Source organism: Galeopterus variegatus, unplaced genomic scaffold, assembly GCF_000696425.1.
Source record: "Galeopterus variegatus unplaced genomic scaffold, G_variegatus-3.0.2 Scaffold887, whole genome shotgun sequence".
Classification (NCBI taxonomy): domain Eukaryota; kingdom Metazoa; phylum Chordata; class Mammalia; order Dermoptera; family Cynocephalidae; genus Galeopterus; species Galeopterus variegatus.
Window position 1 is genome coordinate 227,886 of NW_007726998.1, and position 23,460 is coordinate 251,345.

The following is a 23,460-nucleotide window of genomic DNA, read 5'->3' on the forward strand; positions in this document are numbered from 1 at the left end:
GGAAATACTTGTAAAGTTGCCATCACCTTGTATAAGGCATATCTCACTTTTTTTTCCCCCACTTAAATTGCATGTTTTATTTCTCCCAATCCCAGCAACAGCACAGAAGCCTCATCATATCCATCTCAAACTGATTTCTAGTAAGCTGATTAAGGGGACCCTTGTCAAAGCAATTGATACAAAGGGCTCCCAAATGCTGGGCACAAATGAGCCTGCCAAAACAGATGGAAGTGAACAGTGCACTGGCCCAAATGCTTCATGAGTCAGTTTAACTGTGCAAAGGCATATACCACTTTAAATATGCTGTTTTAGATTTTATTCTGCCTGAAAGTCTAGGTTAAATTATAATTGATTCCTCATCTAACAATTTGGGGTTCATTTTCTGCATTAAAAAGTACAAGCAATTTTTATACTGACTAGAAATAATTGTTATTGTTTTAAAAGCGTGCTAATGATATATAGATAAATTCCTGTTTTTTTTAAAAGCTATAGATTAGAGTTTCTCAACCACGAAGCTACTGAGATTTAGACAAGATAATTCTTTGTTGTGGGGAGCTGTCCTGTGCATTGTAGAATGTTTAGCAGTATTCTGGGCCTTTACCACTACATACCAGTGGCATCTCACACCCTGCCAAGTAATGACATTGCCAAATGTCCTCTCGGGGGCAAAATAGTTCCTGGTTGAGATCCACTGTTCTATATACATATAGTCCCACTTATAGATAAAATGGTAAATCTAGTGGGGACACAGGGGTTAGTAGTTGAGGTCTAGATGAAATAAGACCGAACATCTGTTGCAGCTGGTGATGGGTTTGCTGTATGTACTATGTTTTCTATTTCTGTAGATGTCTGAAATTTTTCATGGTACAAAGTTTAAAAGAATACTATCCAAAAAAGATAAGAAAGATTGAAATCTATGCAACAAAGATAAGATAGATTGATCACTGTTTCAAATTTGGGAAAATAGTTTGAAAAACCTCAACGTAAATGAAGTCCTTTCCCAGTTATAAGCACTGAATTTCTGAAAAGCCCCACACTGAAGAGGCTGAGGAACGTACCAACCTATGAGAAAAAATAGTTGCAATTCAACCTATGAATGTCATCATGACTATTATTGTATATTCAAGGAAAATGAAATAATGGCTTGTTATTAAGAAGGAGAGTCATTTGAGAAGGAAAAAGCTCTGGAAAACTTAATCTACTCAACACTGGTGAGCAAGTATTTCTCACTCTCTTCCTCTATATACTAGGTTATAAAGCGTTATGTATACCTATGGCAACTTTGTACTAAAGACCCTATAATGGCCTGGGCCGGCCCGGTGGCGCACTGGAGAAGTGCGCTGCTTGAGAGCGCGGCGGTGCTGCTTGGGAGCGCGGCAGCGCTCCCACCAGGGGTTCGGATCCCATGTGGAGACCGGTTCCCGCTCACTGGCTGAGCGCGGTGCGGGCGCAACACCGAGGGTTGCGATCCCGTTACGGGTCAGAAAAAAAGACAAAAAGGAAAAAAAAAAAAAAAGAAAAAAAGGAAAAAAAAAAAAAAAGAAAAAAAGGAAAAAAAAAAAAAAAGAAAAAAAGGAAAAAAAAAAAAAAAGAAAAAAAGGAAAAAAAAAAAAAAAGAAAAAAAGGAAAAAAAAAAAAAAAGAAAAAAAGGAAAAAAAAAAAAAAAGAAAAAAAGGAAAAAAAAAAAAAAAGACCCTGTAATGACCTTTCGCTAATGGATACAAAAATTCAGTTCCAGGGACTGGGTTTACTTTTTCAGCATGCTTATGTGTTTCAAGGCTTTACTAGAAGAGATTTTATTCCTTTTCTGCTTTCTAGTCCTAGTCCGTAGTATTCTCTTTTTCTAATTATTTATAATAAGAGAGACTAAAGATTCACGAGACACATTCTAGAGCTGTAGTTTTGACAATTGTGAGAAAGGTATATAAAGGTAAATCTATACATACTAGACTGATAGATAGGGAAAGATTTCTATGTTCTTTTTAACAACGTAGGTACTTACATCTTCAGGTAAAGACTTTACCAATTCACTATGAGCCATAGGTTTGATGCTTAACTGATGGATAATCTCCCGCTTAATTTCATCTGTAGCATTTACCTGTCCAACTCCAGGACTAAATCTCTCTCCTGTCAAAAATGAAAAAGTATGTATATACACACATTTAACATAATTGCAGTACTTACTAATGTACACTTATAATTCATGCAACACAATATATTTCTCTATTTAAGTCTCTCAATGAGAAAGCAATGACCAGTCTGGTGATAAGCTAAGTACAGAACAGCTCCCGACCATACTTCTGAGTCTCAGACACAACAGGTGAGTGCAGGCTTTAGGCAGTGGAGAGAGCTCAGGTTGCTATTTTGGAAGAATGGGATCAAAAGGGTGGGAAGGGATTAGATGTAGTCAAGATGTGGTCATGGAAACTGTTTTCACTCCATCCTCCTGTGTCAGCAAGAAGGAAGAACCTTCCTTTCTCGTATTTAGTGGCAAATAAGATAACACCTTCTGAGACCTTCTTCATTGGTATCACCTCCTGACAGTAGCCAGGATTCTCTGCTCTATGGACTATAGAGGGTCTGAAGCAGGGGAGGGGGAGAAGGTAAGGGATAATAGAATGGGAAACATGCGGGGGTGGGGAAAGAATGAAAATATAGGTAATAAGAGAAGAAATCCACATCTATTATCCATAGGTCTCCATTAACTTGAAATTATTATATCTGAAGAAGATGCTTTTGCACCACAAAACCATGGAGAGCAATACAGCTAAGATATAAAGTAACAGCAAGTAGCTCCTAAATATCCTATTCCTTGCTTGCTAAATTCTAATGTCCCCATTTTTTTTCTCAAAACATAAAAGTCTTCCAGTTCATTCTGCTGCAGTAGTTGTACACTCTACTTTTTCCAAAGCATCACAGTGCTGTTACTCTCAACATTACAGTAAGCAGAGGGGAGGGAAGGAGGGATATTTCAGTCCCTTTTCCCTAAAACTGAGTATCCCCCTCAAAACAAAGAAACACAGTTCAGAAATTCTGAACTACTTGCTACCACAAAATCCAATGTAATTTATAATATCAAACAATCTAAACTTACCAACAAGCATTATAATGAGGTACAGCATTTCTTCTATTAGAGTATTATTCTGCTGAACAACATCCTATAACAAGGGCAGAAGACAAATTTCAGAGATAAGAATATGCATACTGTATTATCTCACATGATTAACATATCCAAAAATAATGAAAGATGCTTCTTTAGCAATGTGTGGTGGTCTCATAAAATACGTTCTTACCTTATGGGTAATATCAGAACAAAATCTTTTCCCATAGTCTTGAGTACTGAAAACGTGATAAAGTTCAAAGCGGCTGAGCATTATCATCAGGAAATGATTTGGATCCATCATGGAGACACCTGTCTTTTTTGTTTTTTAAATGTTTGAAATAAAGGAAGAGAGGAAGGTCAAAAGGGCCACTAAACAATTAGTGAGAGATATTTTGGTTTGCACAAGAGAATGTAGCTTACTTGTTCACCAATCCCAATAAAAGATGGAAACCCATTTAGCCCAAATCCCTACTTGTAGGAGCTGACAAGTGTAGACAGGAATCTAAGCTGTTAAAACAAAACAAAACACACACAAACAAAACAAAACCTCAACCCACACATCAGAATAACATGGACTATGAGTTCTCTTTCTTTTTAATGCTTTGAAATAATTGTATGCCTATGAATTTGGTTCCAAAGTTTTACTTCAGGGTTCTCTGATCATTGTCTACATCTCTCAATCTATTTTTTTCTGTGGTAAGCACTATACTAACTGAAATGAAAGCTTTTAAATATTAGTTTCAATTCTCCTTTAATTCCATTTGCACAAATTCTATATCAACCTGGATTTTAATTTATTTTGAACCAATGATTTTTTTTTAAAATTTACATTTCTTAACTTTATTTTTCTATAATTACTAAATCCATTCAGCAATAACACGAACAACTATTTTGTGACAAGCACTGTGCTAGGCGATAGGGACAAAAACAGAAACAAGATACAGTTGCCACGGCTTGGCGGGGTGGATGAAAAGTGAACAGGTAATCACAATCCAGAGTTGTGAGTGCTGTGGCAAGGATAAGTAACCATGCTGTGGGTCCTCACAAAAGGGATACTCAGCCAAGTTTTAGTGTACCTCAGAAGGATTCCTGGAGAAAGTGATACTAAACTAAGCACTAAGACATGAAGGAAGATAAGTTAGCTAGGTGAACGAAAAAGGAAGGAGTGTGTAATCTAGGGAGCAAAAAAAATAAATGTGCAGAATTTAAGACTGAAGAGAGAGCTCAGCAAATTCAGGGAACTTTGATATAGGTAAGTATTATAAGGAGTTTAAAATTAAAGAATCAGAGGACAATGAAGAAAGAATGGCTTTCATGTTTCTGACTTTAGCAAGTGGGAACACTGTGGAACAATTCTCCAAAGTAGGAAACCTAAGACAGGAAGAAGGTGTGGAGGAAATAAATGGAGTTATTTTGTATATGTTAAATGTGAGATGTGTCCAGGAAATCTAGATGGAAATGTTCTACAGGCTGTTGGCCATGTGAATTTGGAGCTTAGTAATTAAGACTAGACAGAAGTTAAAGATTTGAGAGTGATCGTAAGTGACTGCGTTCTGTACAAAAAGACTTCCCCACATCTGCTAAGTTCAATGCTTTTAACTCATTACCTGAAGCATTACAATATCCTTGTCAAACATCTCACGTCTGCATTTCACATCATGGTAGTAATAAATCTAAAAAATAATCAATTATATTGGGTAAGTTTTTATTAGCACAGCTCCCTCCTCTCCTCATTCCTCCCAAAAAGCGTATGTGTTTGTTTAAGGACAAGTATCATTGTGTGTGTGGCATGGTTTCCTGAACAGTTAACACCACCTTAGTACAGATTAATTAATTAGAAATTTCCAGACTGAAATGTTCACTCTATGGTTCTTATTTTGCAGCCAACTCTCTGAGACTCCCACCAAAGTAAAAGGTTGTTGTCTCAGGAAGGTTTAGAGCTAAAGAAAATGGAAAAAAATTCATACCAAGCCTTGGTGAAGTTTAAAAATTAAAACCTCAATTTCAGAGCTATACTAAAAGGACTTTTATCATCTAACTAAACTTAATTTAAATAAAATCTAGATTTTTATTTTTTAAATATTCAACTTTCTTCTAAAAAATTATTTCAAGTGAAAGTTAAGACCACTGTTGTTCATTTCTACTTTTGACATTATTTCTTGACAAACTATGAATAAAAATTCTAAGAAACTTTTTGGTTTGTCATTACATTTATCTTTACAAACAATTTCAATATAGGTACTCAACTTATATTGATTAAGTCCATTGAAAATTATAACCTTCACCAGAAGCCACGGAATGGAATGAAAACTCTCCACAGAATTAAAAAATAGTTACCTGGTTTACTAGAGAGAACCCATTTCTTCTCCACATTCCAGCATGTACTTGGGCACATAAAACAAGACATCTAAGAGGGTGTTCTATCAACATGGGTGGGCTAAGTTCACTCTGTACAGACAAAACAAAACAGAAGGATGATTGATAGGGATGAATGATTTTATAAAAACCAAGTTAAAACTAGTTCAAGATATGTTTGTGTGATAGTTAATTTTACGTGCCAACCTAGTTAGACTGATGTACCCAAGTTTATGGTCAACACAAGTCTAGATGTTACTGTGAAGATATTTTTTAAATGTGATTAACATTTAAATCAGTAGGCTTCAAATAAAGCAGATTACCTTCCATAAGTTGGGTGGGCCTCATCAATTTAGTCAAAGGTTTTAAGAGAAAAGACTGAGGTCCCCCGAAGAAGAAGGGATTCTGCTTCCATGATTGCCTTTGTATTCCAGACTGCAATGTCAACTCTTCCCTGGCTCTCTCTGGTCTGCTGGGTTGCCCTGCAGATTTCAGACTTGCCAGCCCTCATAAACAAACAAATCTCTCTCCCTTTCTCTCTCTCTCTACATACATACACACATCCTATTGGTTCTTTTTTTCTGGAGAACCCAGACTAATAAACTTTGTTTCAAAATGATTTCAAATACGAGAAACATAATAAATAGATATTTGCTATTAAATGTCAGCACCACTTACTAGAGGTAGAAGCTCTGGAAATTTATATGCCACTTCACTTTTGCTTAATAATACATGCAAACCTGCATGGGGGAAAAAAAAACCACAAAAAAGTATTTCTATAAGTGAAAATCATTTAAGGAAAAACGCCTAAATATTCACTGAACTTTATATCTAACTTCTTTTCTCTTTGGGAACCTATCAGATTACAAATTAAGATATAAAATGAATTATACCCATAAATGAAACGTTTCAATGGTTACTCTCATGAATCTGTACTGAAGGCACATTTAGAACTAGCCTTAATTACATGTACCAACATACACTGATGACATTTTTAGAAGTAAAGATTAGATGTACAAACACAGCAAAAGCAGCCATATAACTATCAAAACAATTTATACATGTCATGCCATCCTTAAGAGTCACATTTCGCTGGGCCATGGTGTTTGATCTCATTTAAAGTATAGTAGTGAGAGATCCTTCTGGCAACTAAACAGAAAAACTGGCTCTGGGATTCACGGTCTGCACTGATTTTGACCTCAGAATTAAGTCCTGTCCCCACCCCCCACCATCCCAACTTCCAGTTTAGGATCACAGCCTCTTTAGTTCCTAAACTCAAGGGAGTCTTTTAAAGATCACCTTTAGTTCATACTGCTTGTGTCCTGTTTATGTTGTTGCCTAGATGGAGAATGTTCTTTACAATCTTAATATATACTAGCTCAAGCCTAGTTTGAGACTTTCCTCATCCAGTAAGACCTGTATTATTAATCTCACTCTAATAACTTGTTCTCAACATTGATTGTTCCAGCTCCATCAGCACATGCTCCAACTTGTTCATGAACTGTTTTGTGTATATTTACTTAGCTCTCCAATTAAATTTTAAGCATTCAGGCCAAGGTTTATCAAATACAGTGAAATGAATAATGACAAATATTCACTGAACAGATTTGAGGGAGGTAAAAACCTAGATAAAAATTAGTACATTTTTACAGTACTGATTTTTTTCATTGTGGATAACTATCAGCATCATCTTCTACCCAAACAATCAGATTTTTAAAGGCTGAAGAGATTAGTAGATGAATTGGAGACAGGACTCACTTTCCTGACTTCTAGTGCAATACTTTCCCATAACACCATGCTATCAGTTGCCTATGTTGAGAATCAACAGTTCAGTTGCTCAAAACAACTGAAACTGGACCTGAACAAGTTAGAGGAATAAGAGAGATGTCTTCTTATGATCACAATTTCATCCTAGGTGGGGCTGGCTGTTTAGTTAGCTCAGTTGGTTAGGGCGTGGTGCTGATAACATCAAGGTCCAGGGTTCTATCCCTGTACCGGCTAGCCACCAAAACAAAACAAAACACCAAACAAAAACCAGTTTAATCCTAGATAATTACCTCTTGTACTATTTCGATATTCATATGTCTAAGGATAACAACTTCATAAGCCTCAAAGTTATTTTAAATCACCATGACTTCAATAACATTCCCTAAAGACTGCTGGAATGCGAGTGTCTATCAGTAGGATAAAGCAATAATGCTCAGAAAAATGGAAAAAATGCCTTCAGAACGAAAGAGGGATCATTACTATTGAGCTCATGTACATTGGAAGGATAATGAAGGAACACTATGAACAATGCTAGGACCATAAATTTCATAACTTAGATGAAATGGATTAATTCCTTGAAAGATACAAACTATCAAAGCTCACATAAGGAGAAATAGGTATCCTAAACAGGCTTATCTCTATTACTGAAATTGAATCAGTAGTTAATAACCTTCTAAACACTAAAGTATTAGATGGTTACACTGGTGAATTCTACCAAACATTTAAGGAAAAGATGATACCAACTCTTTGTAATCTCTTCCAGGAAAATAAAACAAAAAACGCAAAAAAACCACCTTCATATCACATTAAGTTCCTGAGCCACAAACTTAAGATAAATTACATATTCTGAAATGATTAAAAATATCTACCTTCAGAATTTCTTTCTGTTCTGACTTAAAATGGAACTAAAGGGAACAATAGTGTGTGAGCAGGATAAGAATACTCAAGAAATATGGAAGCTGTACCGAAATAAGTCTGCAGAGATGGATAAGTGCATATTCAAAGTCTCTGAATGCTGCCACGTGGCAGCTTCAGACAGTCCACCAATTTTAAATGGCTTGTAAACCAACTACTTGAGATTATAAAAACTATCACCCCAATATAGCACTTGCTCTTGACCTGCTGCTTAAAACATTTCCAATAAATGTATGAGCAAGAAAGTTTAGAAGGAGAGAAAATCCAGGGTGGTTTCAATTTATTAGCAGTCATTTAAGTGATAGATTAGCTTGAATTGTAACAACACAGACCTTGAAGCTACATTGAGTTAAACAATAAAACATATGGTACCTGTATTTAAGAAGTCTGAAGAACCACTATGGTACAATGGTTATAAACAGGGCCTCTGATGCCAAACTGCTTCAAAATGCCAAGTCTGAATTCTTTTTTGCTGCCTGACACTAAGCAAGTCACTATGTCTTAATCTTCCCATCTTGTAAAAGTGAACTTTATCACAGGCCCATGTCATGATTAAATAAGTTAATGTATATAAAACTCTTGGTGGCTGGCCGGTTAGCTCAGTTGGTTAGAGCGTGGCCTGGCCTTGTAACACCAAGGTCAAGGGTTCGGTTCCCTGTACCGCCCAGCCGCCAAAAAAACCCCCCAAAACAACCAACCAACCAACCAAACAAACTCTTGGAATAATGCCTGGTGCATAGTAGGTATTCATAAATATTAAGCACAAACAACAACTTAAAAGATATTTTTAGAGTTCTTTTTTAGGGCATATGATTTACCTGCAAGTAAGCGAGAAACTGGGAGGTGAATGCTAACTTTTTCTTGAGAAACACAGTATCTGATAGTTTCCACTGAATGTCCACAAAAGCTTAGTGAGATTGGCTGTTCACCATCCGTAAAACCACCATGACACTGCATCAGTACAGCCAGGCATTTCTTGTAAGCTTCAATTAACACTTTTTCCTAAAAAAGAGGGTTTTTCTGCAAGTTACTCAAAAGGTTGGGTTTCTACAACATTGAATAAACACCTCAAATTTAATGATGAGTAAGTACCTCAAATAACAATATGAGCGAAACCAAACTCAATCCTCCCTCCCATACTCGGTCCCTCTTCCAGTGTTCCGTCTTAGTGAAAGACCCCTTTATCCATACAGCTGTGGAAATGCACAAGTTATTTCAACACCCTCCTTTCCCTCATTCCCCATTGTTCAATCTATTACCAAGCTGAAAATTTCATCTTCTAAATTTCTCTCAAAACTCGCCACTTTTCTCTATCTCCAGTACCTCCAAGGCACTGGCAACCATCTCTATCAAAATTTCCTGCCTCAACTCTTACTCCCTCCATCCCTTTGCCATACAGAGTAATTTTTAAAAACACGTAAATTGGATCATGTCACTTTCCTGCTTGGTAGTCTCTGATGGCTTCCCACTTCAATTAGAATAAAGTCCAAATTTCTTTCCATGGCCTCCAAGGTCCTGTGAAGCCAGGCCCCTGCCTAGCTCTCCACCTTCAACCTCTGTGCTCCAGCCATACAGCCTTCTCATAGCTCCTGGAACAACCATAGGCCATCTAATCACAGAACATGATCGAGTTGTCTTCTCAGTCAGGAATATTCTTTTCCCTTTGTTCAGTTAACTTTTATACACTGTTCAGATGTCATGGAAGCCTTCCTTAACCCCCTAACTAATAGCTCTCATCTAGACTATTGCCAAAGGAAGGCCAAAATCATTTTAAGACACAGAACAAATGTACCAATAGTAAAACTTTATTTTTGGATAAATTTATAAACTACTGTTTTTATATGCTTAAAGTCTAGAAGGGCTTATGAATAAAATGAAGATAGTTACATTAGGAAAGGGAGAGTGTGAATTATTTTCTCCCCTATTTTTAAAGTTTTTTTCTAAGGCTTTAGATTTTTACTTTTAAAATTTTATTAAATTTATCGGTGGAAGGGGAAAATATGATTTTTCATGAGTTAAGTATCACCACTATTTTCTCCAAACCTCTTCAAAATTTACATAGGAATCTGCTTATCCCCCTCCTCTGTTTTCTTCCTATCTCCCACCCCTAGAAGAAACTCACATCTAGAGCACACCAGTCTTGCATCATTGAAATGACATGTGTTAATTTCATTTGTAGTGTAAAGGCTGCTTCCCACTCTGGTTCCATTTCAATATGCTGTCCTACTTGACGTGTAATTGGATCCATCCCCTTAAAGAAAGTGAAAAAATTTTATGAGTTAAAATTATAGTTTTTTTCTCACATGGAAACCTAAGAAATATATGTTTTTTTTTTTTTTTTTTTTTTTTTTTTTTTTTGCATGACTGATGCAAGGTTTGACATTTTCACTCAATAAAAACTGGAAAAAAAAATATCTACCAAGTTATCTTTTATTTTTAAAATCACCCCCAAGCGGCTGGCCATGACCCAGCTGTGTGGAGTGGCACAAACACGGCCGGGCTCCAAGCACCAGTGGAGGGTGGGGAGGAAGGAGCTGGTCACCCTTCAACCCTGGCAGGAAGGAGGGACAGACCAGTTTTGCCCTTGGGCATCGGGCCAGGTTCTCCCAGGTTGCTGGGAAGAGATGGTGGGGCAGTGCGCCACCGGGCCGGCCCGGAAGAAATATATGTTGATTATAAAAACATACAAGGTAAAACGTTTAACAGGAAGCTTCAAGTAGTATGAGAAGTCTAGTTTTTTAAATTATATGTTTAGATAACATTTTCTAAAATACAAATAAAAAATCCCAGTAAAGTATAAAAGAAATTATTTTAGAGGCAATCTTCTATAGCTGTTTTAGACAATAAGATAGTACAGCACTTCCCCTGCAACAATCTTTCGAATTCCTTTTTAGCTCTATTATCTTTAGAGCTAATTGTCAGAAGAAATTTGACAGGCTTTTAAAATGTTATTGAATATATAAATACATTTTATAATGTATTGGAACTAAGTTTTTTTTTGTCTTTTTTTTTTTTTTTACTGACCGGTAACGGGATCGCAACCCTCGGTGTTGCGCCCGCACCACGCTCAGCCAGTGAGCGGGAACCGGTCTCCACATGGGATCCGAACCCTCGGCGTGGGATCCGAACCCTTGGCGGGAGCGCCGCCGCGCTACCAAGTGGCGCACTCTCCAGTGCGCCACTGGGCCGGCCCGGAACTAAGTTTTTATATTCATTCCCCAATATGCAATTAAAAGCTTTCATAGAGCCTGAAAAAAGGCAAAACAAGAAAAAGATAAGCAGCCTTTATTTTTTATTTTTTTATTTTTTGTCTTTTGTCTTTTTTCCGTGTCCAGCAACGGATCGCAACCCTCAGTGTTGCCCCCGCACCGGACCGGGGACCGGCAACGGGATTGCAACCCTCGGCGTTGCTCCCGCGCCTCGCTCAGCCAGTGAGCGGGAGCCGGTCTGTATGTGGGATCCGAACCCTCGGACGGGAGCGCCGCCGCGCTTCCCAAGCGGCGCACTATCCAGTGCGCCACCGGGCCGGCCCGATAAGCAGCTTTTAATATAAAAAGAATGTCACTTTTTAGAAACTAGCTTAACTACACTGGTATGTCAAAACTTACTGAATAATAGAGAATACAGAATACCTAAAGTATTCATAATAATCATATACAGATTCGTGAAAAAAACACAGCCATACATTAATATTTTAAACACCCATGAACTACAACTCAACCTAGGAACTAGAATGCGTTCTTAAAATGATAGGTCAACTTTGGTTACTTTCTTTTCTTAAGAAAGTCAGATGGCTACTAAATAAATCATAATACTACTTGCTCAGATGTTTAGAGATGTCATCTATCTTCTTACAGTTAAAAGTTGTTAAATATACCTGTTGGTTTCTACTTCTAGATTCTGTTTCCTATATGGGGATGTTTCCAAAAAAGAGAAACATGGGAATAGGTTACACACTATATTATAGAAATATCACACTAAGGAGAGAACAAGGAATATGGAAACAAACAACAACAACAAAATTATAGTTTCTCAAATAAAAACTTGATTATACTTTCAAGTAAACATATTTAAAAAAATAAACTTGCAACCTCTAAAGAAAGAACATTAATGGTAACCAAAAGAATTACCAAATACAAAAGAGCAGTAGATGCCATAACATTTGTTGGGATCTCATTCCCTGTACACCCTTCTGAGAGTCTCCAATTAGAGGAGCTTCTTGGTCCAAATTGTAGCAATTTAAATTGAGTTTTTGGAAATGTGCCCCCCCCAAAAAATGCCTAGACAGAAAGGTGTTCAGTTCAATGAACAATTACCACAAACAAATCCAAACCAAAAATAAAACCAACCAAAAAAAAAGGAAAAAGGAAAAAGGAAAAAAAAGTGTCAATTTATACATACTTGCATACATTTCAGTAATTCCAAAAAGGCATCAAACCCTTCTAGGAACTTCTGCCTCAGGTCATCTGACCATTCAGTTGGTTTGCTAATTAACACATACCTGAACAAGATAAAAATAGCAATGAATATATAAACATTGACATTTTATAAGTTGCAACTGGTTTGATAATTAAACAAAAGCTTACTTGAGATCTAAAATAAGGCTCTGAACTCTCCTAAACTTGAAGGCTTGTAAAGCGGTGTATCGTTCAAATTGAAATCTGCCCTGGGCATCTCGATGTCTCAAATGATCCATAAAAGTCTTAATAATAACGGTCATTAGGTTTTCTTCTGTGATGAGCATTCGAGCCTGAAACAAAGTATATTAGAGGGCATGGTAATGAAAAACTATTTACTAGGAAGCTAAAAAAATTTTTTAAAAAATCACCAACATTGTTTAGTTCTTTTGGTTTCAAATCTTTTTCTATACAACTATATAATATCTTAAGTACATTACAGCATTATTTCTAAATAACAGTTACTTACTCCAATTGCCACGTGTATGAAGCAACAATTATATCAGATGCCAGAAAGATGCCAGAATGTTAGAAGACAGATCCAAGGCTCACTATTGAAAGATAATTCAGGGTCGGAGGTCTGAACCAGGCTGCAAATTTTCCTTAACTGAGACATTTAGACACCTATAAATGGTGCGGTATAATTATTCTAGGATCCAGAGGTTTATGTCACAGATTCTCTAGAACTCATTATAAAACCATATTTCCTCTTAATCTCCTTAGTCAAGATTTATTGTTTTTGTCTCTATGTATAGATGTATATATTCATGTATTTTTGAATAAGCAAATACATGTAAATAATGTCAAATACTACAGGTAAAAAGTCTTCTACTTCATGAGATCTGTTCAAAGAGTTTAGCAGTTTCTTGCACATTCTTTCAGAGATGATGTATGTGTGTATGATAATTACATATATGTACACACTTACACGTATAAAATACATAGGTTAAATGTATATTAAGTGTATATGTATATGACTATGGATATGTATAATAATATCTATTTCTTTCCCCCAAGGACAGCATATTATAAATACTATTCTGTACTTTTTTTACTTGATATATTTTAGAGATTTTCCCTTATCAGTTCATATAAATTTCCTTCATTCTTTTTAATTATCACCAGGTGTACTTTTGTATCACACTTTATTTAGCCAGGCCCTTACTGGTAAGACATTTGGATTGTTTTCAGTTTTATGCTATTATAAAAGATGTTACAATAAACATCCACCATGTACAGTTACAAGAATATTTACAGAATAACTTTCTAAAAGTGGAATTACTGGGTTAAAGAGTACATTCTTACAAATTTTCACATTATCACCAAATTGTCCCCACAAAGAGGCTTAACAATTTATATGTCTACCTACATTGTGGGCCTTTCCCCTCATGCCCTCTATAATACAATGTAACTTCAAACATTTTGATCTTAGCCATTCTGATGGATTGAATTTGCCATGGTAAAGTCTAATTTTATTTTGAATAGCACATTTTTACTCTGATACAAGAGATCATGATTCCCCTCTACCCTTTTCTATTCTAGATAGTTAATCTCTCCTAGGTTCCAGGGTGTTATTGGTGCTGGGTTACAACTTAACAAGTCTCACATCGGTCAATATCAGGTAATTAGCAATACAGAAAGTTGCATCAAAAAGTAAGATCAAAAATGCAGAAGAAAGAAGTCTAAGCATATAGTAAAACTACATTCTAATGCAGAGGTTAAGTTCTAAAGTCATCAGAAGAAGAGGAAATTTATGGAGTTAAATACACCTTTGAAAACTCTTAAATCATCATTACATTGCTAGGTCTCCAAGAAGCTCAAAAGTCAACACGATTAACTTCTGTAAAATTTTCTTAGACAGTGAACATTAAGGTCAAGTTTGAAAGGAGGTGTGGGGTATGCTGATAGGTTAAGTAAAAGGATTTTCCTTTTTGTTTATTGTATTGGTTGATTTTGAGGAAGTTAAATGAGTATGATTCAATTCCATTGAGCTAAGAAAAAAACCTGTAGAGCCAGTTTACAAGACTTAAAGCAGTTAGTAGATTGAAGTTTGGTAGAGAGACAACTCAATATTGTGAATGTAAATCTCACTAATCAAGGCACTTATTAGTATTTTCAGCTTCAGGTGAATATTAAAAGAGATGGTTCACCTACTGCATAGTTTGGGATTAGATTCCAATTGTCTTTAATGGGTGCCAGATAAAAAAATTAATAGGGTGGCCAATTAGTAATGTCCCATTAAAACAGGGAAGTTATTCAGGCATTTATCCTTCTACAAAGATAACTAGAGAAACATATTTTCCAAAGTTACAAACAGAAAAGGATAAAAAACCTTAAGTGCTTGTCTTTATCACCTTATGTCCAGATTGTTAGTAACCTTTCAAGGTAATTTTCAACATTAAATATCTAACATTAGTCTACAGTTCTTGTACTTCTTATCGCTTACCCTAAAAAATTTCTTAATTTTTATGCCTGCAATTCACTTTGCTTTAAAAAACATCACCACTACTTACCTTAATTATAGTTTTTATTCATTTTATATAATTCATATTTGATTTTGTATTACAAGGCTCATTACATATCTAACAGCATATTCAAATTGAGCCAACTTCTCTCCTAAGACTCTAAAAAACTTCACTGAATAATAATAATGGTCTATGCACACACTTTTAGTTAAACTAAACATGTTACAGCACACAAGGATAATGCTGACTGAGGGCACATTTAGTAAAATGAATGGGAACAACTATGATACTTTAATTATTTGAATTATAAGTACTGGTTCTTGACTAAGCTATTTAAAAATGAAGACTGAGTTAACTGTAAGGTAATTCTGATTCAAACGATACCGCTTTTCACTAATGTAAAACATTTCACTAATATCTAAGGCAAGTTATTTTTAACCAGGGATGCACATAAGAGTTACTAATGAAGTTTTTTCAAAAAATTATATGAGTACTCTTCAGCTTCCAGTTATGATGGACAGTTATGAGGCCGACAAACACTTCTGTCAAGAATAACTAGTGAAGCTCAATAAAAAAACAAAAAACAAAACAAACAAACAAAAAAAGTTTGAAAGCATTAGAAAGCCGCTGAGACAACAAAGACTCCAGGGGATAAAACCTGGAGAAAGGGAACAGCAAAAGGACCGGGTGAGCCAACATTCTGCAGCTCCTTTCCCCTCCTCATTTGACTATTCTGGGAGTGGGGTAAGAGTGGATTAAAGATCCCTGGAAAGAGTCTGTGCAGAGCTGCTATTATTAGTAAGAAAAACCTGCTGAGAATTAAGCTGTCTCAGGATGTTGGAGAGGCCACAATCCTAATAAGAACAGAGAGGTGGGGAACTGAGTGCAACATTCTTCTGGTTTTCCCCTCAAGACATTTGCGAAATTCTGAAGCTATGTGGGATGGCAATGTGAGAAGAGCAGAAAGCCTCAAGAACAAAGCAGTGGTGTGGCAGTCTTACTAAAGTGAGGGAACAAGATCAAAGATCAGACTTCAGAACCTGATAAAGGGCAGAAAGAGCAGTGAACACTCCAGGCTCTCAATTGGGGACTCAGAGTCTGTCCGAAACTACCTGCAGTCATGTCCAATCCCTGATCAGCCTCACTGTATCTGCTTAAGGGGACAAGAATATGCCACCCCGAAATATGCAACTTTGGCATAAGGATTATTTTGAGCTGAAGACAAATGAGGAATAGCAGATACAGAAAGCTCTAAAAACAGAGCAACACTTCCTTTTTGTGAAGGTGTCCTCTCCTTTACTAGGAGGAGGGCAGCTCTTATCACGTAAATTGATCTGAACCTGCAAAACAAACATTACTAAACAACCTTTTTTTTACTACACATTTCCTGGTTAGCTTCCCATAAGCTGCCTCCCTGCCTTCTGCCCCTGCCGAGCCCTAAACCTCTTTTCCTTTGCCTACCCTCTTCTCCATACTTCATTCCCTTTGTAAATAAGGTATATAAGCCCCAAATTCTAACCACCTCCTTGAGCCACATTTCTTTCAGTTCTCCCATGTCTACTTACAAAATTAAATCTTCTTCCTTTTCACTGCCTAACGATGGTAAGGGGAATCCTCTTGGGAGGAAAAGATCATTCAAAACCTCTACAATTTTTAAAATAAAGAAGGTCCTATCAGAAGGCAATGAGTGAGAGAGACAGGGAGAGAGAAAACATGGGGCAGTAATCATATTTGAAGAAATAATGGCTCAAAAATTTCCAAAACTGATGAAAGACACCAACCTAGCAACAATAATCCCTCTTCTCCAGAAAACTCCAAAGAAAACTGTGACTCCCATCCTCACCCACACCAGCAAAGGCTGAGTGGGGAGCCTAGACTTCCACCCTTGCAAGGCTGCAGTGTGGTGCCCAACTGTAACAAAGTCACGGATGCTATATAACCTCTAGGGCAGTGCTACTCAAAGTATGTTCCATGGGCCAGCAGCCTGCAAACTGCTTGTTGACTCTCTTGACAAGAAGTTTGCATAAGAAGGTAAATCAACTATAAACTACAGTTTACTTCATCTGAAGTTTTTTTCACAGCAACGTTTTTGCCTGAAAGCAGCAGTATGTTGATTCATATTCTGGTACAAGTTGTTTATTTTGTCATGAACTAACACTTTGAATAAGTTGCTCCAGAGTGACCCTGAAAAGAATATTAAGTAAATGTACAACTAACAAGTTAAAAAAGGGGAAATAAGGAGAGAAAAAGAAACAAAATAGGCAAGCCAAACAGAAAAAAATTTTAAGACGGTAAAAATAAAGCCAAACACATCAGTAATTATATTAAAACACTTGAAAGGACTTCCATTCAAATCAGGTACCAGACAAGGATGTTGCTGTTATTCAGAGTGGTCCTTCTAAAAGTAAATCAGATATCACGTCTCTGCTCAAAACTCTGCAGTGTCTCCTTATGTCACTCAGTGTAAAAGACAAAAGTTCTTACAATGGCCTGAGAGGTTTGGCACTGCCCATCCCCAAACTCAATGACCCCACTGACGATTCTCCTCATCCACTCACTTTAGAAACATCAGCCCTTTTTTGGTTCTTTCCTCCAAAATGCCAAATGTGCTTATCTCAGAAATTTTACTAATGGAGGCTCTTCCACCAGTTGATTATATCACTTACTCTCTCACTCCTTCAGGTTTCTGTTCTAACATCACCTCTCTGGGAGGGCTTCCCTGATCACCCTAATATGATCCCTTCACAGTCACACTCTATTCCCTCAACCTGTTTTTCTACTTTGTAGCACTTATCAACAGTGGATTTAGGATAAAAGGCAATTGTTTGTGTATTTGCTTTCTCACAACTAGGCAATAAATTTTGTTTTGTTTACTGCTGTATTTATCCCCAGAACCCACAACAGTGCCTAGTTAATAAAGGTACTAAATAAATCTGTTTTGAATAAATGAATACATATACTATTTCCCCAGTGTTTCTAACTAAAGGAGTAAGAAACAAAAACAAAAAGTTAAAACAGTAGAAAAAACCAAAAATTATTATTTGTAGATAATAGAGATTCCAAGGAACCAACACAAAATATTAGAAAAAAAGTGAAATAAGTGGACCAGATCAATATAAGATGGATATATAAAAGTCAGTTTTCCTACATACTAGCTGTAGCCTTTTAAAAAATGTAAAAATATGATTGCATCAAAAATATATAACACATAAACTTAATTTAGAAATGTGTAAGAACTTGAAGCTTTTAGTAAGGACACAAAATAACATTTGAATAAATGAGGAGGAATTACATTTCTAGACAGGGCTATTCAATACTGCAAAGATATTAGTTCTTCCCATATTAATCAATAAATACATCATCTTCTCAATTAAAATCCCAAAGTGGTTTATGGTAATTGACAAACTCATTTTAGTTCATCTTTAAAGAAAGTCCTAAGAATAAGTAAGAAATTTTTAGAAAAAAAATAATGAAAGGAGAGCCATATAAGATATCAAAAGGGAATATTAAGCTATAAATAATTATAACAACTATAGTACTAGCGTGGAAATGGACAAAAAGATCAATGGAAGAGGGAAACAGATTTGAATACACACGGGATCGTCTCACAAGCTTCTCAAACCCAACCCTGACTAAACTAAAAGCATCACTTTGTCTCTTCAGAAATCCTACTCACTCTCCAAAATGCCGTGTATCCCATCAAGTGGGACACAGTCAGTCAGCTGCAAGTCAGAAACCTGGGAGTCGTCCTTGTACTTCCCCTTCAAATCCAACGTCCAATTAGTTACCAAACTCAATATCCCTCAAACCCACTCAGCCAGTTCTATAGATTTTAATACTTAAAAATCTCTCTCACAACTCTTATATCCACTGTTAGCACCCCAGTTCAAGTTACCATTAATTCTTCTCTGGGATCACTGCATTGCTTCTAATTAGGTTTCACACACACTTTTATTCTCTCCAATTTGTTCTCCAAATTGCAAACAGTATGACCTTTTAAAATCACAAATGTGATGATGTAAGTGCCACTTAAAACTCTCCAATGACTTCCCATGCTCTTAGAGATAAAAACCAAACTTCTTAATTTGGCCTATACTAATAGCTCATTAATGGGTAAATAGACTTCAGACAGCTTCAACTATACTAGAATATGTCCTTTAACACAAAAGTAATATGGGGAAAAACAGTCATTTAAAAACAACTGGAAAATAGGCATTTGTTACTAAGGTAACTAAAACGCTCTTAAATCTATACAATTTCACTCCATGTTCAAGGATCTCCAACTGTACTGACTGTCTTCTGTTTCCCACATAGGTAATGTTCCTCCCTATTTTAGGACTTTCTCGTGTGCTGGTGATCCTTTGTCATGCCCACACATAAAATTACCTTCCTTACAGAAGACCTCTCTGAACTGTGGAAAAAGGTCAGATCTCTCTTAGTAGTCTCTCTCAAAGCAACCAAATTCTTCAGAGTTTTCATCATAATTTTAATCAACTATTTACCTAAGTCTTTCCCCCTATGGTAAGTCTGATGAGGGCAGGGATCACATCTGTTTTTGTTCACCACTGCATTCTCAATGCATAGGAATGTGCTGAATAAATAATAGGTGCCCAATAAATTTGTTGAACAAATTAAAAATGAATTTTAATTACTGTATAGTGCTAAAACATAATAATGCCTTCAGGAGTGATTAGCGAAGTTTAGTAAAATAACACCTGTTCATCGTGATTCAACTAACTGCTTTAGTGATGCTTTCCCATCTGACGGGATAGGGTAGGGAGAAGGACTTCTCAAACTGTGAAATGGTGTACGGTATAATGCTGTCTGATTGCAACATCAAGGATAAATGTTTTAAACCAATCAGCTAAATGTTAACTCATCAGTACAAAACCTCAGGGAAGTCAATGAGAAAGTATGGATTAAATTTAAATGGCTTTTACCCCCAGATTATTTTGATATTCAAAGATATGTTCTAGTATGGTTGAAGATGTCTGAAGTCTACTGCTCATTAAAAAAATATTATTCTATTCGTGAATATACAGATCTTAATTCTCTATTATTTTAAGGCTTTACTTCTGTTAATGGAAAACAAGAAAGTTCTCCTTGTCTTTCAGTACTTACAAGTGAAGGAACTGTGAATATCTGGACCGAGAGATCTGCGACTGAAAACTCTCTGTCGTGGTCATCTGTCACATAATCACTCTGCAAACGCTCATAGTTCTATTAAGAAGGCAAAAAAAGGCAAGGAGTGCCAGCTATCAGTTACAAAGAAAAGGTAAGCACTACTCACCAGAGTAGGTGCGGTGAAGAACTGGACAGACAGAGCAGTCACCGACACTGCTCGCTCGTGATCATCCTCCATAAAATCTCTCTGCAACTGCTGGTAATTCTAAACAACAAGGGGGAGATTCACCTCTAATCCACATTGACCAAACGTTTAAGGATCATAATGAAAAGTCACTGCTGGAGGAAGTCCATTAGATAACACTACTATGAGAACAGTAACTGGAATGATTTCTTTTTTTCTTTTGGCGGCTGGCTGCTATGGGATCTGAACCTTTGACCTTGGTGTTACAACACTGTCCTCTAACCAACAGAGCTAACCAGCCAGTCCAGCAACTGGAATGATTTCTACCAATTAAATCCTGTATAAATATTGATTGACTGTGGAATCTTAGGAATCCTATATAAATACTGATTCTTCGGGCCGGCCCGTGGCTCACTCGGTGGAGTGCGGTGCTGATAACACCAAGGCCATGGGTTCGGATCCCATATAGGGATGGCTGGTTCGCTCACTGGGTGAGCGTGGTGCTGACAACACCAAGTCAAGGGTTAAGATCCCCTTACTGGTCATCTTTATAAAAAAAAAAAAAAAAAAAATACTGATTCTTCTAGAGCACAATGACAATTTACCAGCCCAAATAGGAAGTAACAGCTACTGAAATCCTAGGTGCCACTGTACACTGATAGGGTAAAACCCAGGCCCATTAGACTGTTTCTGATGAAACCAGACTATCATTACTTCTGGATGCATATCAGAATCATCTGATGACTCTAGCAAAGTGTACATGCTTGGGCCCCACTCTTGGTGAATATACTTCAGTAGATTTGAGAATGGAATACAAATGCATGTATTTTGAAAGCTCTCCACATGATTCTGACATTCTTCCTTGGTTAAGAACTCCTAATACAGGTGAATACAAAAAATAAGTGGTTAGCTTAGTCACATGCTGCTGAAAGGGAGAACTTAATTCAACTGTAACAACCTGGAGTTCATGGTTCCTAAATCATATTCATATAAATATGTTGTTTCAAATAAGATGATCATTTCCTTATATGAACTTCAATAAGAACAATACCATAATACACAATGGCATGGATTTAATCCTTCATTTGTCATTTCATATCATAAACACTGCATAGATAGATATTCATCTTATCATGGGAGATGAACAAGTCACGTCACTATAATTTTATTCTATTGATAAAAGATAAAAATATTATTTATGATGTTTTTAGAATTAAAAATTAACACACTGACAAAGTACTATTAGATGCTAATTTTTTGAAGCCAAGATATACACATGGGTTATAGTTATAACGTATATAACATTATTTTGCTAATCTTCAAAACTGAGAAATCACTTACTTTTGCAAATTGAACAGCAAACAGTTTCTTGTATTTCAAATCCATAAGCAGACTGCTCATGAGCAACTGATGATATACACTCCTAGCACCTTTTAGAAAAAGATTGGGATATAAGATAAGGATATACTAAACAAGCCAAAATTGACATTTCCAAAGTTTTGATGTGATAAACTACATTTTAAACTTCAAGAGCAAAACTCTTAGCACAAAATATTTGCAATCTTCTTATTTATAAAATCAGGTTTTCTAAGTACAATTTTCCAACAAAACACAAAGACTATTCAATTTGGGTCATGGACCCCCAAAATCTAAGACTAAGACTGCAATGCTAATTTTAAAAAGCATAAATATATTTATTAAATCCCTTCCCAAATGAAACAAACTTTAACATCCCAATTACTTATGTAGGTTCCTCTACACTTCAAAAGAAGTTAAGAGACTCACCTTTCCACAATTTGGAATCACTAAGCATCAATCTATCCACCAGAGAAGAGTTTTCACCATCTGGTCCTTCTTGTAAACCAACTTGACATAAAATCCGACGAAGGCCATCTTTAAACAGGAGGAAAAGTAGTTATAAGATAGCGACTTCAAATATTAAAATAAGGTGACATTTTAGTAGATGTTCAAATGGATCTGTAGAGCTTTACATGTTTTATTAAAGGTAAAATTTATTCAGAGAAAGTAAGCATATTAAATATTTTATTAATATTTTCACAAAAAGGAGAAAAATTCCAAATCTCACATAACACACCAACTCTTACTCAAGAATGCCCAAATATATATCTACCAGAAAGGCAGTGCCCTCTTATGCTTTAACAAATTTAATTAAAGAGAAAAACAGCCAAAAACCAGTGAAATAAATATCATTCTTAAACACTTAACTAATTAAAAACAGATTACAGTAGAATTTTTATAACAAGGGGTCTTCAAAAAGTTCATGGAAAGATTTGTATTACCTTTTAATTCCATCTTTCATGAACTTTTTGAAGCACCCTCATATATCCTATGATAACTGAAGGTAGGTTTACTATAAAATTGTGCTAACATTTAAAAGAATGCATGAGATTTGTACTACAATACATACCAATGCATTTTATTAAGAATATGCAAAATGTTCTTCATGAATAAAATAAAAATTCACTGTGGATTTGTCATGTAAGAAGTCCTTGAAGACAAATTCCCATATTTTCTAAATGCTAAACTTTAGAAAAATTCTTCAAATATTAATATAACCATTAAAATAACCAAAACTTTAACACCTTTTTACTCCATACAATTTAAATCACTGTTTTTGGTCATCCACAAGCATGCAAAATAATCGGAAAAAAATAGAGTAACTTTTAGACTTAATTATAAAAGCAGCCAAACAGAAGTCACTTAAAAGCCTAAAGTATAAGTATTAAATAAAAGTAATTAAACAATTGATGATAAATATCTCAAAGAAAATTTTCAGAAGAAAATTACTTCCATGATACTATTCATTAATACCGCAGCATGGTACCTGCCATACAAGTAAGTATCCAATGGAAAACACCAAAACTAAAAAATATGGGGCTAAGAAAAATAATTGGAGAGACACTTAAAAGGCAAACAAACATGCTCGCATAAACTCCACACCTCCATATTTTCAATTGTCAGTTCACAGAGTGGCAATGTTTTTCTAACAGCATTTCAATACAAATGTTTTAGAAATTTTCTTTACAGTAAATATTTGAATGTCATTTATCCATAGTCTTGCCTGAAGAA

General features: G+C 35.9%; 1 protein-coding gene across 2 annotated transcripts in view; it reads right to left on the reverse strand.

The window, feature by feature from the left end:
- UBR2 (ubiquitin protein ligase E3 component n-recognin 2) overlaps positions 1-23,460 on the reverse strand; it is a 130,557-nt gene that overhangs the window by 46,719 nt on the left and 60,378 nt on the right. Inside the window, exons 9-21 of one of the 2 annotated variants that reach the window (XM_008573183.1) lie at positions 22,156-22,263; positions 21,712-21,800; positions 20,184-20,282; positions 12,727-12,890; positions 12,542-12,641; positions 10,263-10,391; positions 8,959-9,142; positions 6,137-6,198; positions 5,441-5,551; positions 4,711-4,776; positions 3,294-3,416; positions 3,095-3,158; positions 2,003-2,127 (exon numbers count right to left, since the gene is read on the reverse strand). In XM_008573183.1, the coding sequence (XP_008571405.1) occupies positions 2,003-2,127; positions 3,095-3,158; positions 3,294-3,416; positions 4,711-4,776; positions 5,441-5,551; positions 6,137-6,198; positions 8,959-9,142; positions 10,263-10,391; positions 12,542-12,641; positions 12,727-12,890; positions 20,184-20,282; positions 21,712-21,800; positions 22,156-22,263 (1,424 nt within the window). Of the gene's footprint in view, positions 1-2,002; positions 2,128-3,094; positions 3,159-3,293; positions 3,417-4,710; positions 4,777-5,440; positions 5,552-6,136; positions 6,199-8,958; positions 9,143-10,262; positions 10,392-12,541; positions 12,642-12,726; positions 12,891-20,183; positions 20,283-20,352; positions 20,452-21,711; positions 21,801-22,155; positions 22,264-23,460 lie in introns of both variants that reach the window. The other variant, XM_008573182.1, reaches the window with a different exon arrangement.